Source organism: Pleurodeles waltl, chromosome 12, assembly GCF_031143425.1.
Source record: "Pleurodeles waltl isolate 20211129_DDA chromosome 12, aPleWal1.hap1.20221129, whole genome shotgun sequence".
Classification (NCBI taxonomy): Eukaryota; Metazoa; Chordata; class Amphibia; order Caudata; family Salamandridae; genus Pleurodeles; species Pleurodeles waltl.
In genome coordinates, this window is record NC_090451.1 from 601,752,581 (window position 1) to 601,771,215 (window position 18,635).

An 18,635-nucleotide genomic window follows, 5' to 3' on the forward strand; every position below is an offset into this window, starting at 1 on the left:
CCAGTTGCCCTCTGCAACATATTTATTTTCGTGGTCAAGTATTCTGCTTCTGGCATTTCTGGTCCGACGTCCAGCTCCAGTCACCACAGGAGCATGTTTAAAAATCTGGCGGTTTGTCCACCAGGGGAGAACTGTCATTGACAGGCTTTCTCAAAGGCAAACTAGGTCATATGGTTTGAATCTGAATAGGATGAATATTCCATCTCGCAAGCATGATCTCTCCTAAAATACTACTTAGTAGACTAGGGGTCATAGGCTAGCAGGAGGCAGTGTACAGATAGGGTCAGCCAGAGGAATAGACGAAACGTCTACAGGGTGGTATAGGTGCACTAAAGACTTCTTAGTGCCATTAACCTTGTAAAAGCAGCTCATAATATTTCGGGCCCTGCTAAAGTTCTAGTACATCTCTCTCTCTCTTTTTTTTTAACGGCATCATTAGTTTTTTTCATTTCATGGTTAATGCAGCAAACAGTGTATAAAGGCACCAACATGCACCCAACTGGAAACAATGAACGATGAAGGAGGACAGCATACACCCACACCTAACCATTTAAGTACAACAGGTGGTAACATGACATTTCCATAGCCAGTAGGAAAACACTATAACAGTTACAGCGATGCCCCCATGTATTGCAACAATTATTTCTTGTCCGGGGAGTCGCAGTTCCCGATGGAAGATTTAAACCATAGTGCTTGATCCACCTCCCCGTCTAAACCTATGAAATTTGCATGGGCATCCACTGGCCTTATAAGTGAATTTCTCTGCTGCCATGTATAACCATCCCTCTCCTCCATTCCTGCAATGACCGGGCTTCTGACGCCCCCCAATATCATACTTAGCCACCTTCAGTCACAAATTACAAAAGAGAAGCCGCGGTCTGGGAACATCAACATCACCTGGTATTCCCAACAGGACATTCTTAGGGTCAAGAGGAAGGTTTTCATCCACCACCTGTCGCAGCTCTCGCACCACCTAAGACCAGTGTCTCTGGATAGCCAGGCAATTGCACAACGTATGTGTATATAAGACCCCCTTGCCTCCCACATGACAGTCTGGGGAGGCCGCCCATTCCATATGATGTATATCATAATAACTGGGGGCGTTCCAACCAGTAGGTGGAGTAGTCCTGCGGGGCAAACACCTAATCATTTACTGCCACTAGATGCACTGCCCAGTAGTATGTCCTAATTTTGGGAGGGCAATCCCTCTGTTGTAGGGGTTACATTGAAGCGTGGAGAGGGCTATTCTGGGATGCCCACCACCCTATAGCTGGGAGCGCAAATCGCGCTCTAGCTTAGGAAAAGTCATCTCAGGAAGTGAATTATAGGTGTTCTGCATGGTGTACAGTAGTTTTAGGAGAGTAATCATTTTAAACATGGATGCCCTCCCCAGCAGGGTGAGGGGCAACGTACGTCATCTCTCTACATCATCCCGAAAAGTCTGCATCACCATCCCTAGATTTCTAGTAAAACATTGCTTCGGTGAGGCGTTACATATTCACCCTGGTATTGAAAGCCTTCACTCGCCACCTGCAGCATCTGAGGAAGACTGGTGATGTCCAGAACAGTGTAGGGATGACAGAGCACCAACTTGTTTCAGTTAATGTTATAGTCCAAGTGAGCCCCATCGCACTCAAAAGTACGAAAGATCACAGGAATAGTGGTCACAGGTTCGGCGACCTAGAACAGAATGTCATTTTGCATAGAGAGATTTTCTTCCTTCTCCCTTGCCATGTCTGAGATTCTGAACTCCCGAATTTCTGGGTGAGAGTGAATCACAGATGCTAATGGTTCAATAGTAAGGGCAAATAACAAGGGAGACAGAGGCAGCCCTGCCGGGTGCCTTGCTCAATGAGAAATGTTGATGAGAGAACCCTGTTCCCTTGGACTGCGGCTGTGGGGGCCTGGTATAGTAGATAGATCTATTGGTGAGGGTCAAAATCAAATTTACAGAGCGTTTGGTGGAGGAAGGGCCAGTGGATGGTGTTGAACGCCTTACCGCATCCAGTGCTTTGAAAATGTGGGGCTCCTCTCTTTGGGATGCCTCCGACATCCAATTATAGAGGTGCTGAAGTTTGAATCTTGTGGCTCTGCCTGGCATGAAACCATACTGGTCTCTGTGGATAAGAGGGACAGTCACCGTCAAGAGTCTCAAGACTAAAATGGTAGCCAGCACTTTTATCTCAATGTTTAACAGGGAGGTAGGGCAGTAGGAATCGCAGTTGGTCACAGGCTTTCTGTGTTTATGGATCACGGCAATGTTTGCACATTGTAGATCTGGAGGCAACATGCCACAGTCTCTTGCCTCCCGGAAGAGGTCAAGTATATAGGGGGCCAGCAAACCTGAGTATCTTTTAAGGAATTCTCTCAGAAGGCTATGGTGCCCCGGTGTCTTTTCCCTTTTTAGCTTTGTGATAGCAACTCTGACCTCCTTCAGGGTGATCTCATCAAGTGCCACGTGGTCTGCCTAGGGCACAACCAGCAACTTCACAGTCTTCAAGAACTCTGTATTTGGGGGGCGTCCACCAACGGGCCTTTCTTATAAAGTGTGGCATGGTAGCTAGCAAAAGCCTCAGCAATGGCTACAGTGATCCAGTGGAGGTTTCTCATCTAGTCTATAATGCTATGTATCCAGCAAGACACTATCCCCTGCTTATTAAGCCAGGAAATCAGCTTGCCCGCTTTGTATCCTGCATCATAAAGGCAATGCTGCGTAGCCAGCAGTTGCCTGCGGACCTCCCTGTGGCCAGGTCCCGTTATTCTTTAAGGAGTGCAAAACCTGGGGATAGCTCCAATGGAGCGTTCAAGGGCTGTGATCCGACATTCCAGACTTTCTATTTCTGCCACCTCCCTTTGCTGTTTATGAGACAGTTTATTCTGCACCTTGTCTCTAAGTACTGCCTTATATGCCTCCTATAGGGCCACTGCAGACTCAGTCATCCTCCCTTGTTCTTTTGGAAGTAGAGCTCCGAATCAATCAGAATTTTGGTTGTGACCTCCGTGTCCCAGCTCCCACACATTGTCACCAACTCACACCTTGCAGACGGACACTGCCCTCCATCGTGATCCAGAGGGGGGAATGATCGGACAAACCTCGAGCAAGGTATTCGGCTCAGTGGACCACGGTCGCCTCACCCACAGGCACAAACAGATAATCTAGCTGGGAGAAGGATCTGTGGATTCAATCCGTATCTCTGGGATTGTGTCATCTCCACAGAATGCAAAGGCCCTGGGAATGTGCAAACCGTCCCAAGGGTGTAACTCCTACTGGGGTGACCCCCACGCTTGAGCGCTCCAACACCAGGAGCATGACGTCATTGAAATCCCCACCCACAACATGAGCGGCCGACTTTCTGGTCTAGGGCAGGCTGCTGAAGGCGAGGAGGGACATAGACACTGATCAGTGTAACTAACATACTGCTCCATTGGCTCTCGACTCCCACATATTGTCTGCTGTGGTCTATCCACATTCAGGAAGTTTTTTTTTTTCTTAACCAGGCTCATCACCAAGCTTGAGCCGGAGGTGTACCCTGCGTACACTAGCACAGTGTAGACTTGTCCTACCCCGAAAATGCCATTGAGTCCCCCTCAGGTGTGTTTCTTGGAGCAGGACCATGTCAGGCTGCAGTATGTAGCTCGTGACAAGACCATGCTTCACCTTACTGCCCAGCCCATTGACATTCCAGGACATTATGCTGTATTGTAGGGCATCTGGAATCCTATCCTGTGTCATATGGTGGCAGCCGAGTGAAACCAACGACCACATCTATTCTCCTTGCAGCTATGGTGTGCCCATATGTGCACCTCCTTCCGGGTGAACCAAAACCAGTTAAAGCACCTCAAGTGAGCCCAACTTGTGACCCCCCCATTTCCTTTCCCACCCCCCCGCTGATCCAAATGAGTGTAAGACTACATGTCAACTGGACTACTACTCGTTTACAGAGAGGTCTGTCACCCACCAACGAGACTCTAAATTAACAACTGGTGCCGATATCGCACACCTTCATCAATCATCTGCCACACACCCATCCAGAATGCTCAGACAGAAGCTATTGTTTTGAACAGGAGCACCGGTGTCCAACATGCACAGTAATAAACTGTAATCAAAGAGTAAGAACCCCTTCTATAAGAAACAGACAGTAGCGAAAAAGGGGCAAAAACACAAATGCAAAAAGAAAGCCAACTACTGGGGGGGCGGTAAGTGGCCCTTCCCGTGTTGCACAGAACATGCCACCCATCCACCCACCTGCGTACATCTTACTCACACTATGTTGTCCAGTTTAGTCTGATGCAGTGGGATGTTTAGGGACCCTGGGATTCTGCAAGGTGTCCTGCACCACATTCGTGGTGCTTTTATTCGAGTTGGAGGCTGTCACCACCTCTACAAGCACCCTTGCGGCCTCTCTTTCCAATCAGCGCTGTTCCAGATCCAGCGTTCCATTCTTGAAGACCACCACTTGCAAGGAAGACCAACAGGTCCCACCTCCCTGCCACTTGTGCTTCCCCCCCTTCTCAAGCCTCCCGAATTTCCAGTCCAATTTCCCGATCCGGGGGGGGGGGGAGGTGGTGGGGGTGGGGAGATTGGCGCCGGGATCTGACCATCACTCTGAATGCTCAGCCAGTCCCATGCCTCAGTCGCAGTGAAGAAATGTGAACGATCATTGTGGATCACTTTCATTTTCGCTGGGTAGATGAGCATGTAGCACAAGCCCACAGCTTTCAACTTTTGTTTCACCACCTCAAAAGGCATTCACATCAGCTGCACGATCCTCGTATAGTCTGGGAAGATGCTCACTCAGCTTGGTCCACAGAGTGCCAACCTCCCACTTTAACGCTGAGAAATCCTGTTCAATGGCCAGGGAGCACACTGCCACCTTACGGAGGTCAACTTGCAGTAGGCCAACATCCTGCAAGAATGCCTCCATCTTTGCCTGGACTAACGCACTGGAGGCCTTTATTTGCTGCCAATATTTGGGCTCCCATCGGACCCTGCAGTCAGTCGGGACTCTCTCCCTGTTCCGACAAGGGGGAACCACCCCTGCACCCGTCCTCACGGCCGTAAACTGGTCCATCTTAGTCTGTTGGGCCCCTTGTTGCAGTCGATCCTTCCCCACGCCAACATTGCCCAAGTGAAAGTGTAGGTGTGGAGATCACCTCTGGCTCCCAGCACTCTGCCTTGGCCACTGCAGCTCAAAGAAGAAAGAAGGCACTATCACGGAGGGGCACTACCCCATCGAGCTGACCAAATCCACGACAGGGGGATTGGCGATTTCACCACCAGGTGGGCAAGAGGGCTCAGGTTCTGGTTAATGCAGCCTAGCGCGGATATGGTGTGTAGGGCACTGGTACAGCCCCACCATCCAGTTTGCTCAGGGCCGCTGAGCACACCACCATGTTGTATGGAGTAGGGAGCTCGAGGCACTGAAGTCCCCGAATCCTGGTAAATGCCAGATTAATGAGGCGAGTGGCCAAACGGGCACAGACCCACACAGTGCGCACAAGGAAGTCTGTGTAGAAGTAATCAAAGGCCCTGGCAGGCCACAAAACCAACACCAACTGCCTCATCCCCGCTGCCTGTCCCCCGAGCCTCCAGACCCCAGAAGGCGGTCAGCTGTGGGATCCGGTTCACTCCTGAGGGTGAGAGTCACTGGAATTGGGGAGGCAGGGAAGGCAGGAGACAACCACTGGGCAAGGGTGACGAGTCCCTTCATGCCTCCCCAGCCAGTCATGCATAGTCCAGGTGGGCAACTGTCTCTCGAGCAGTAGGCCAAAGGTCTGGCGAGACAGCCCAGTTCCGTCAACCAGGGTACCTGTCCAGGTGGAGGCCTTCAGGGAAGGGGGTTAGTCAACAGTCACATGGGCCCCAGGCTACAAATGTGGGTGGCGGCAGGGGCAAGCAGCGAAACTGGGTCCAATAAGGTTGATAATCTGAAAGGGATTCCGGTGCCATGAACACCACCGCAGGACTGGCTCACCCCAGCCCAGACCATCCCCAGTACACCGCCCAACACTGTCCAGCGTGTCCATTGGGCCTCTGGGCTCCAGGATAGCACCAATCCAAACTGCTGTGCCTGACACTTGCCATGCTCAATGCAGCCCTTAGGCAGTCACTGTGGCCACTGTCTCTCAAACCCCCGGCTCCTCTGCGCCTCCCTTCTTCCAGGCCTCAGGCTTCCCAATGCACTCCGGTACCCTGCAGCTGCTAGCGCATAATCGTGGGGCCCGCCATAATGCAGACAGGCCGCTGCTGTGAGGCTTAGGACCTCTGCTCCAGTCCCGGGCTCCAGATGGAGCATCGCTGCATGGCTCCCCACAGCAGGGAGCAGGCCACCAATGCAAACCAGGTGGCAGGCTCCAGCTGCTGTCTCAGCTCCTCCCAAGGGCTCTGCGCGGGGCAGGCCCCAACAACCGCTCCCCTCTCTTCACAGACGCTGGGTCTCTCCGGCACCCCCGCCAGACACTAATGGGGGGGGCCACAAGGAGCACCGCCGCCTCAGCTGGCAATTGAGTGGGTCTTGGGAGGCTACTTGCTTGGATGTTGCAGGATTTCCATGGGCCAGGCCAGGAGCTAAGCAAGCTGCGTCCTTGCGGCCATGATGCCAGGCCACATCCTCCAAGTACATCTCCTGTGCAAGAACAATTTTTCCATCTGTTTCTCTCTTTCAAATCATGTTTATATTAGGGTCAAGATCACAAATAAATTAATATGTTAAAAGGGACGGTGGTGAAGGCGTCATTGGACCAAAATGATACAGCAGTATTATCGTCATCATAATAATACCAAGTTACATCATATGAGGTGGCATGATCTTACAATTTTTGTAACAGATGCTATTACATGCATGGTTCAAAATCCATATTGAAGTACGGAGGTGTCTAAAAACAAATAGCACAGTGCATCCTACTAGGCAGCCATCATCAAATTGTTAGCTTTTCAGGCTTCCTAAGAGTCGAAAGGTATTGAAAGCAGAATCAATCACCACACTTGGAACCTATAAATGACACTCATGCACGCAGGATTTCATATTTACATGACACCCTTCTGTTCTCTGAGTTTTAACTGTGTTGATTGGAATGGTGGTCTTGAGAAAAAAAAACAGTAAGACTCCTGGAACATAATTTGGGCACTTACAAATAGAAATGGCTTGAGTATTAGCACTATCTCCAGAACTTTTGCTCCATTGACAAATTAAAATAAGCATTCAACATAGACAAGTGAACACACCTGTACTCTCGTGAAGTTCCTCATGAAAAAAACAAAGGAATTCTTAGTAAGCATCACTCATGAAGAAATGTAAGGAGCCAGTCGGAGAGCAGTTAATCTGGCTATGCTCCACGGGAGGGACAAATGTGTGCTGGACAGCGCAAAACAAATCCAGAAAATAGAAAACAAGACTCACCTCCCCCCACTCATCCGAGAAATTATACGCTATAGTGTTTTTTCCGGCCTCTCCATCAACTAGCACAAATCAGAACTCTTCTCCTTGACCGACGCCACCATCCTGTGCCCACTGGAATTTCCTCTCCCATGGTACTCAGATGCACCTAAATATCTTGGTATCTTCCTACATAGGAACAGAGAGGAAGATGTCCACCTTAACTATGGTCTGGCCATTAAAAAACTCTCTCCTCAAATCGATAGATGGATCCGGCTCCCGCTATCCATCGCTGGGCGGATAGCTACCATTAAAATGGTAGTGGTTCCTTGTTTCCTCTATCTTTTTTTAAATATTCCTATTCCCCTAACTAACCCTTTCTTTTTGACACTGTGCAGTCTTTTGCTCCGGCTATTATGGCCCAATCGTCACCCCAGAATTGGCTGGGACACTTTAACTTTTCTTTATGAGCGGGGCGGGTTTGCAGTACCTGACTTCCAGCTATACTATTTAGTGGCCCAATGCCATTTCTCATACTGTTGGTAAAACCCGGACGCTCAACTCCCTACCTTAAACTGGAATCTCACCAGGCACTCCCAACGCCGTTGGCATCACTCCTCCATCTGTGCCTACCCCGCGAGTCCACAGATATAGACACAGTTTCCATGACTTGCTGGGCTAGGACCAAACGCCGTGATGTGCTTGCTACCCCTTTCTTATATTCTCCACACGTTCCTCTTAAAAAAAAAAAAAAAACAGTTCCCACTCACTCAGGAAGCAATAGTGCAGTGCACACTAACATTTTGCCACCTTCATACCATGGCAGATTTGGTCATTGACGGGCATGTCGATCTCTGTCCTGAGGAAGATTACCTCGTGCGTGGGGACCCCAGCGGCAATTATAGTCAACAGTGAAGCTGAACAAGGCCATTGTGAAATCTTCTTTTTACAAAGTTCAAATCTGAGCATACATGAACTGAGAGTTTGTGACCTCATGCAGAAAGAAGTCCTGAGTGGAGTGTAGAGAGGACGTCTCAAATAGCATTTGTAGACATTGTAAATGTTCATCACAGAACTTACATGAGGCTTGTTTTTGGTGAATAGTGTGGGTGCCAGATGCTGTTTGGAAATGTTAAGGATCTTCCTCAAATAGGAGATGACATGCAGTTTAAAATAGGAGTTTTCCCCCAAAGAGCATATTGGGTAAGAAAATAGACTTATCTTTGAGGGGATGTTTAAACCCTTCATTTCAGTTTGGATTGTGTGTGTGGTTTGTGCATTGTCCTTTCTGGGTCTCGACTAGCCAGCACTTGCGCTGTCTCGAAGAGACACGTTCTGTTCGATCTGTAGACTTCAGCGGCCTATAGGCTTACCATTTGCTCGCTCTATCGTCGCTCTCATATCAGTGGGCCCCATTTGTCCATTCCATACAAGGGTCATGGCTCTTCTTGTGTTTATCCCTCCCCCAGAGCATGGACCAAATACTTGTGTCCATCCACTGTTTTAGGAGCTACTTGTTTCTCTGTATTTGAACACTCCACACGAATGCTTGTATTTTCACATGCCCCATCGCAACCCCAGCCACATCGCCCTCACATCCAAACGCTGCTTTATTTATTTCACTGATGTGCTCATGGTTTTATGTTTAAACTCTGTACAGAGTGCATCTTTTAGTTTCCCCAACCTTTTGAACCTGTAACTACTTCCGCAATCATTCCTTTTTTTGTTCTTACAATTTTATATTGCGCAAACTCGACCCAGAGGTATCAGAGCACTTTACAGAAGTACCAGTTGCATCACAGCCTGACACATTCATTTTTTGGCACAGAGAAGTTAAGAGATTTTCTCAGAATCACAGGATGTTGAGCATCCTGCGAGACCCTGGTTCCCAAGGTTCAAAGTCCAGCGTTCTTGCTGTTAGCCACATCCTCTCCTCTGTCTGTTGCTTTCTTATTAGCATTCTGTCGATCACTTTCTTTCGTTTCATTCTGTCTTGCCTTTCCATCTATCTGCCCTTTGATTTTATTGCTCATGGCTTACTCTCCCATAAACTGGCTTCCTTATCCACTGTGTTTGCATGTGGCTTTGAGTGCCACACGTAATGGTAAAAACAACGTGTATTCCATTTACAGCGTCCATTCTAGGAGCATATGTTATGCAGGTCAACTTATTTTCCATATTGCCCCTCTCTCCCATTGTTGTATTGGCCACCATCATAACAAAAATCAAGCATTGGCAAAGCCCATAGGCCTCGTCTGTACAAGAGTTACTGGCTTGGCAGGGTGTTTTTGCCATGGTGTACACCTGTGTGTCTGCTGTTCAGCATGGCTAATAGTTAATGGTATGGAGTATCATAGAGTGGAGTGGGAGAGTAGTATCGTAGAGTGTAGTGGGGGAGTAGAGTTGAGTAGAGTTCAGTGGTTCAGTGGCAGAGAATGGCGTAGAGTGCAGTGTCACTGAGTGGTGTACAGTGAAGTGGAGTGGGGTAGAATAGGGCGGAGTGGATTGGAGTAGTGGGCTGGATTGGAGTAAAGTGGGCTGGATTGGATTGGGGTTAAGTAGCTAGATTGGATTGGGGTAGAGTGGGTGGATTGAGTGGACTGGGGTGGATTGAAATGGGGTGAGCTGGATTGGATTAGGGTGGGGTGGATTGGATTGGAGTAGGGTGGGGTGGTTGTGAGTGGGGTGATTTGGAGTGGGGAGAGTGGAGTGGGATGGAAGAGATTGAACTGGAGGGGGTGGATTGAATTTATTGGATTGGAGTAGGGTGGATTGGATTTATTGGATTGGAGTGTGGTGGATTTGACTGGAGTGGGTTGGCTTGGACTTGCATTGTGTGGATTGGATTGGTGTGGGGTGGATTGGGCTGGAGTGGGATGGACTGAACTGGGGTGGGGTGGATTGGATAGAGTGGTTTGGATTGGAGTAGATTGGAATGGAGAGGGTGGACCAGATGTGGTGGATTGGATGGGCTGCATTGGATTGGAGTGGGTGAATGTAATGGGGTGGATTGGAGTGGGTGAACTGGAGTGGGATGGATTGGATTGGAGTGGGATAGAGCGGGTGGATTGGATTTGGGTGGGTTGGATTGGAATGGACTGGAATAGAGTGGGGTGGGGTGGAGTGAATTTAAGTGGGGTAGATTGTGGTGGAGTGGCGGTGGATTGGAGTGGGGTGAATTGGATTGGTGTGGGGTGTTTTGGATTGGAGTGGGTGGACTTTTTGGAGTGGGTGGATTGGAGTGGAATGGAGCAGGGTCAATTGGATTGGTGTGAGGTAATTTGGGCTGGAGTTGGTTAGATCAAGGTAGTTTGTCTTGGAGTGGGTTGGATTGGAGTGGGGTGGATTAAGGTGGACTGGATTGGACTGAAGTGGGGTGGATTACGTAGAATTGGATTGGTTTTGGATGGACTGGAGTGGGGTAGGTGGATTGGAGAGGGTGGCTTGAATTGGAATGGGCGGAGTGGATGTGAGTGGGTCGGTTGAATTGAAATGGGATGGGTTGAATTGGAATGGGGTGGGTTGAATTGGAATGGAATGGATTGGACTGGAGTGGGGTGTATTAGAGTTGGGTAGATGTGATTGGTGTGAAGTGTATTGCATTGGAGTGGGAATAGGTTGGAGTGGGGTGGGATGGGGTGGATTAGAGTGGGATAGAGTGGGGTAGATTGGATTGGGGGTTTGATTGGAATGGATTGGAGTGGGTGGAGTGGGTTAAGTGTTTTAGGTTGGTGTGGAGTAGGGTAGATTGGGTGAATTGGATTGGTGTAAAATAGATTTGGATTGTAGTGGGGTGGATTGTGGTGGATTGGAAAGGGGTGAATTGGGATGTAGTCAGGTGGATTGGATTTGGGTAAATTGGATTAGAGTGGGGCAGTTTGGAGTGGGGTGATTGGAGTCGGCACAGTTTTGGTAAGTAGAATAGGGCAGATGTTTGGGGGGATTGGAGTGGGGCAGATTGTTTTGGATTGAAATTGGACAGATTGCTATGGATTGGAGTGGGACAGATTGTTTTGGATTGGATTGATACACATTGTTTTGGATTGCAGTGGGGCAGATTGTTTTGGATTGCAGTGGGGCAGATTGTTTTAGATTGGAGTGTTGCATATTATTTTAGATTGGGTGTGGCACACTGGATTGGGGCAAATTATTTTGGATCGGAGTGGGGTAGATTGGAGTGTGGCAGATTGTTTCAGATTCTAATGGGAGAGATTGTTTTGGGTTCAAGTGAGTCAGATTAGAGTGGAGAGTATTGTAGGTGTGCAGATTGTTTTGGGTAGGTGGGGGTCAGGTTGGAGTGGGGTGAATTGGAGTGGGACAGCTTGTTTTGGTAATCCCAACTGTAATCAGTGGGGCAGATTGGAGTGGGGCAGATTATTTTGGATTGGAGTGGAGCAGAGTGGGTGGAGCACAGTGTTTTGGATTGGATTGGGTCTGATAGGAGTGGGGCAGATTGTTTTGGATTGAAGTGGGGCAGACAGTTTTGCATTAGAGTGGCACAGATTGTTTTGTGTTGGAGTGGGACAGATTGGAGTGCGGCAGATTGTTTTTGATTGGAGTCTGGCAAACTGGAATTGGGTAGATTTTTTGGATTGGGGTGGGGCAGATTGTTTCGGATTGGCGTGGGGCAGATTGTTTCCGACTGGCATGGGTCAGATTGTTTTGGAGTGAGGCAGATTGGAGTGGGGTAGATTGTTTTGGATTGGAGTGGGGCAGATTAGGGTGGGGCAGATTGGAGTTGGGTGGGGCAGAGTTTGTGGACTGGTATTGGGCATATTGTTTTGTATTTGAGTGGGGCAGATTGTTTTGGATTGAAGTGGGGCAGATAGGTTTGCATTAGAGTGGCACAGACTGTTTTGTGTTGGAGTGAGACAGATTGGAGTGAGGCAGATTGTTTTTGAATGTAATGGGGCAGACTGGAGTTGGGGAGATTTTTTGGATTGGAGTGGGGCAGATTGTTTTGGATTGGCGTGGGGCAGATTGTTTTCGACTGGCATGGGTCAGATTGTTTTGGAGTGAGGCAGATTGGAGTGGGGTTGATTGTTTTGGATTTGTGTGGGGCCGATTGGAGTGTGGCAGATGGTTTTGGATTGGAATGGGACAGATTAGGGTGGGGCAGATTGGAGTTGGGTGGGGCAGAGTTTTCTGGACTGGAATTGGGCATATTGTTTTGTATTGGAGTGGGGTAGATTGTTTTGGATTGAAGTGGGGCAGATAGGTGTGCATTAGAGTGGCACATATTGTTTTGTGTTGGAGTGGGACAGATTGGAGTGCGGCAGATTGTTTTTGATTGGAATGGGGCAGACTGTAGTTGGGGAGATTTTTTGGATTGGAGTGGGGCAAATTGTTTTGGATTGGCGTGGGGCCGATTGTTTTGGATTGGCCTGGGGCAGATTGTTTTCAACTGGCATGGGTCAGATTGTTTTGGAGTGAGGCAGATTGGAGTGGGGTAGATTGTTTTGGATTGGAGTGGGGCAGATTAGGGTGGGGCAGATTGGAGTTGGGTGGGGCAGAGTTATGTGGACTGGAATTTGGCATATTGTTTTGTATTGGAGTGGGGATGATTGTTTTGGATTGCAGTGGGGCAAATTGGAGCAGGACAGATTGTTTTTATTGGAGTGGGCCAGATTGTTTTGGAATGGTGAGGGGCAGATTGGAGTGGGACAACTTGTTTTAATTTGGAGTGGGGCCGATTGTTTTGGATTGGAATGGGGGAGATTTTTTTGGATTCAAGTGGGTCAGATCGGAGTGGAGCGTATTGGAGTTGGGCAGATTGTTTTGGAAAGGCGGGCTCAGATTGGAGTGGGGTGGACTGGAGTGGGGCAGATTGTTTTGCATTAGAGTGGGGCAGATCGTTTTGGACTGGAGTGGAGCAGAGTGAGGTGGAGCACAGTGTTTTGGATTGGAGTGGGGCAGATAGTTTTGCATTAGAATGGCACAGATTGTTTTGTGTTGGAGTGGGACAGATTGGAGTGTGGCAGATTGTTTTTGATTGGAGGAGGGCAGATTGTTTTCGGCTGGCATGGGCAGATTGTTTTGGACTGGAGTGGAGCAGAGTGAGGTGGAGCACAGTGTTTTGGATTGGAGTGGGGAAAATTGTTTGGATTGACGTGGGGCAGATTGTTTTCGACTGGCATGGGGCAGATTATTTTGGAGTGGGGTAGATTGTTTTGGATTGGTGTTGGGCAGACTGGAGTGTGGCAGATGGTTTTGGATTGATGGGACAGATTAGGGTGGGGCAGATTGGAGTTGGGTGGGGCAGAGATTTATGTACTGGAATTGGGCATACTGTCTTGAAATGGAGTAGGGCAGATTGTTTTGGAGGGGGGCAGTTTGTTTGGGTTGCAGTGGGACAAATTGGAGCAGGACAGATTGTTTAGGATTGGGGTGGTGCAGATTGTTTTTATTGGATTGGGCCAGATTGTTTTGGAAATGAGGGGCAGGTTGGAGTGTGACACATTATTTTAAATTGGAGTGGGCGAGATTGTTTTGGATTTGAGTTGGGCAGATTGGCGTGTGGCAGTTGGGGCAGATTTGAGTGGAGTTGGTTAGGAGAATTGGAGTGTGGTGGATTTGAGTGGACTAGTTTGGGTTTTTGGATTAGAGTGGCGTGTATTGGATTGGTCTGGGTTGGACAGGACTGGATTGGTCTGGAGTGGACCGAATTAAGTGTTTTTGTTTTTTTTGATGGGCTGAATTGGTGTGAGTGAGGTGTTGTGGTTTCAAGTGGGGTGGATTGTATTGGAGTAGGGTAGATTGGGGTGTACTGCATGAATATATGTTAAATCATAATTTTGAAAATTACACATAAAGAAATAATGTTGCTTTGTAACATTTAGTGCAATAATATTGTCATCTTTTGAGAACAGGTCCCATGAGCAAACAAACATCAGTGCAAAGTGAGAAAAGAAGATTTGGCAGAATAAAAGAAAAAGTTCAAACTAGAAAATATAATTTTGCAATTTTGTTGGTCCTGCAGGACTCGTTTTTGCCAGTCACACACCTTCTGTTTGCAGGGCCTTAGAAGTTAAAAAGAAGTACCTCAATTGCGTCGGGAGCAGTGGGCAGGCACTGATTAAACTGAATCAATCAGTACTTTGGCCCTGCTCCACAGACAGGAACAGAAATTATCCTAGACCTGCAGTGATCAATTACGAGACTGTAAAGATGAGTGTCGTGTAAGCCAGCAAATAGTAAGCAACGTGGGGGCTCTAATACCACTGTAAGATTGCAATACTCTTGAAAAACACAGCGCGTGCACTGCCTAGCTGAGACTTGAAAAAGCACTATGACGCGGACACTGCTGGCCACGTCATACCACTTTCTTTACCTTCTTCCTACCCTCCCTCCGTCTTTTCTTAGTTTGTGTTGCTCCCCTGGCCCTACCCCTGATGTCCAGTTAAATGACAAAAAGCAATATTATGTAAAAAAAACATTGTAGTGCTTTTTAGGGTCGAGCACAAAGCGCTCTGTCTCTGGTGTAATCTGTTATTAGTGAAAGGCATGCATACTTCATGCCTTTTCCGGTTTAGCCCTTTTCGAGTGCACCGGCCAACTACTGAAAACATATGAGGCTCGATATTTTCTATATGGTTTCTGGACTACTTTTTATTTTTATTTTGCAGGCAGTGCGATCTCGCTGGGCAGTAGTCGAGCGCTTGCATGACATCGACCCTCTTACATGGATATTTGTACTTTGGCCGGTTACATGGATAATTGCACTTTTGCTGATACATTTCACTTCTGTTCCCTTTTGTGAGTCTGTTTTGCGCTCATGGCGGCCGTGGGCTTGCTTATGTGAAACAGTTTTACTTTTCATTTTCAGTTTGAGGCAAGAAAAGTCCGGTTAGGAGTTCACAACCGTTATAGCTTTAACTCGAGCAAACGTGAGACCATTGCATTGCAAATGCTTGTTTTCATTGCTGATGATAAGGCTTCTTATCCCTCCCACCCCGGTCCATGGTGCTTCTTATCTCACCTCGTATGATGCGATCAAAGGGACTACAATTACCAGAACTCAAAGACAGGCCCCGGTCTCGAAGAACTACTGACCCGCGTGGCCGTGGGTAATCGGGACACTCAAGCGTTTTGCCAATCAGCCTATTTCTTCTGTGCTAACATCATCTTTCTGGCAGTGCTGTTCTTCTAAAACATATTCACACTGACAACACCAATAGCTCAGGCATTGCCGAGACCGATTGGCTTTCCCAATGCTTGTTTCTAAAAGCAGAGGGCCCAGCACTGTATGACTGAATAGCAATCGTATATATATTAATATGTTTGTAACTAATACTAAGTGTGAGCCTCAGTCGAACTTTGAGAGCCTGTGTGTAATGACTGAACGAGATTCCATTAAAGCATTTTTCGGCAGTGTTGTCTGTTTAAACATACCTGAAAATGATGAGATCCCTGAGGCTGGAATTGACTGCACCATATCAGGAAGGTCTGGGATTCAAGTGAAGATAGTGAGTGACTCTCTCCTTTCAGAATAGCACTGCATTCATGTGGACAGTCACTTGCATGTGTTTTATATCTGGTTATTTTCTACTCACATGCTGAATCATGAACATGTACCTTCCTTCCCACGTATACTTAATACCTTCTTTTGTTTTTTCACAGCCTTCCATATCCTCAGTACTTCGGTGGCGTATCTGCGCTCTCGCCGGATATGTACATGAAAATGAATGGCTTTCCTAACGAGTACTGGGGTTGGGGAGGAGAGGATGATGACATCGCCACCAGGTAAAGCTACATCACAACAGTCTTGATTTGTTCTTTCCCGTCAAAATCTCATTCCTAGGTTTTTCTTTTTATTAGCTGGGAGTCGAGATTCTTTGTTGAATGCATTTTCATTTGTCTTCAAAGAAAAATGGCATTAATTAATAATGTGCCCTCACAATGAAGATGCCGGAATCTTTTTCTCCTCAGTGGCTGACTGTATCCGCAGAACCCGCCTTGTGGGTGCAGCAGGACGCAGATAACAGCGGGCCTGGATTCTGAGCTTTGTCAGAGCCTGTCTCCAGCATCGGCGAGTCATGTTGTTCTCTTGGTATCCAACATTTTGCCTCCTCAGCTGTGGCATCAACAGAACAGAACACCAAAGTGATGGATCTGTTTTTGAGCATAGGGTGTGTAATCAGCTGCTGGGCAAGTAACGTAAGAAACCATTGCATTAGCAGCCATTCTTTCAGTATTTGTGAAACAAAGTACCAGGTCAGACACTGGTTAGGTGTTCTTCATGGAAAGGGAACTCCAAACTACTGGTCAATGCAACTTGACATTGACACACTTGATCCTTTGGGCATGAGGCCGACTCAGGATCAGCTTATCCGCAGAGCGTGATCATCTGTCAAACAACAAAACATGTATGTATGGAATTTGGAACATGGATTTGGGCAAACAATATAAAGATCTGCTGAAGTAAGACACAGGTAAAGCTAGGAAAATTTATTTTATTGAGCATCAGATAGCAGTAATCAGATCAGATTAAAACGTCAGATCAAAACGTTAACATCAGCCTATACTGCGAAAAACCAACCCACTATCTAGAATATAATGTGTGTACGTGTTTCACAAATCAGCACCGAGGAAGCCAAGTCATTATACAAACATAGAGCGTGCCACATCTGCGATGAGAGGTTCCCCTTTTTTCACCCTGTTCTTCTTTTCATAATGTAATTCTTATGACAACGTTGTGAGAGTCTTGTAAGTTTGGATGTAGCTGCAAATATTAGTCCACTGTTTTTTTTGTTTTTACTTTTCGGTGGTTCATTTCCCAGATGATTCTAAAGTTTGCCGGACTCTCCTAAACCAAGTGCTGCAGGGCCTAGAGCATACTCTTTTTAGAAGGCTCCGGGATTATCTTCAAAGTTGAAAGTCTTACATTATTTTATCAACTACTAAATACATTGCAACACTTCGATGCAGTGCAAATAGTGAGACATTTTTAGGCACAAGAAATACTGTTTTTTTCCATGGAGACACTGGCATGGCCTAAACACAAAGGCTGTGGGAAATTAAAGTGCCTTGTGTGGCATGTTTTAAACAGTATTCAACTGTCTTAAGTGCTTCGCGTACATATTAGAATATAACCCTGCTGAAGTTTACAATAAGTCATCAATTGAAGACATATTCATGTTAACAGCTTGTTTAGTGCCGAAATACCTGAAAGTAATATTTCTACAAATGGGCCACGTGTATTAAGACATAGACACAATTGTAAAATTAAGGAGTAGTATACATTTTAAATTGAAAGAGGAAAATATTATGTTGCAATCCAACATAGTATCTTGCACCAAAGGCAACTATAGAAGCTCTGTGTGAGCCAGACACAGCTAGACTGATAGACTGTCAATATTAACAGACCGGCAACAAGCATTTTACTTCTCACATTTGAGGGTGGTCAGAAAATACATGTATTCAAGCGCCTAGAGAAACCCCACCAGACTAGCATCTCATAAGGGACCTTTTACGTCAGAGTTGGTCAGATGTTTCAATAACACAATGGAATGATTCCTAAAGCGTTTACAGGAATAATTGAAAGTGTATTCTTTGGACTACTACCTTTCTTAGTTCTTTTGCTGGTACTGATTATTGTTACAAAAATTACCAACTTGCCATCAGTTGATGAATGCTGACATATTGGTGTGCAGCTCTTGACATTACTGTAGCTCAAATACCTCTTACATTTCTGTGCCCTTAGTTTCCAGCGAATAGAATCAAGACAGGTGAGGCCTAGACCAGCTGTTTGAACTATGCTAAGAGTACGACTTTGAATTTACTGCTGGAACTGTGAAGCAAAATATGCATCAATCTGATGTCATCCCTTGATCTACTGCTTGAGCATCGGGTTGAGCGCTACTGAAAAGTGAAACTTCCTGCAGTTTAAAAGGGTGATTTTGAACTTGGTTTCATGAAACATGAGAGAAATAAAACCAGTAAAACAAGCTGAAGGCTCTATAGGGAAAGCTGAGACAAATCACTTCACTGTGTGTGCTGTACTACCTATGAGAGCTGTGACAACGACCTGAGAAGAGCTGGTTCAGAAGGTGCAGCTTAGAGGTACTGCCAATGCGGCTCAAGATTGACACACACTGACCAGAGTGACAATGTATCTGCTTCAGGCTCAGCCGGAGGACCTCAACACGTCACTTCTCTCGACTGATACAAATGCTGTGGTTCAAGAGACTGAATATAACTAGTAATGCTGCATCAACAATAATGGTGAATGAAGCCTCCTTGAGTATTGCTACTTAAGAA

At 46.9% G+C, this 18,635-nt stretch overlaps 1 protein-coding gene across 2 annotated transcripts in view; it reads left to right on the forward strand.

The window, feature by feature from the left end:
• Positions 1–18,635, forward strand: part of B4GALT3 (beta-1,4-galactosyltransferase 3) — a 342,042-nt gene that overhangs the window by 290,333 nt on the left and 33,074 nt on the right. For both annotated transcript variants that reach the window (XM_069217831.1, XM_069217830.1), the window contains exon 5: positions 15,996–16,118. In XM_069217831.1, coding sequence (XP_069073932.1) covers positions 15,996–16,118 — 123 coding nt within the window. The remainder of the gene's footprint in view (positions 1–15,995; positions 16,119–18,635) is intronic.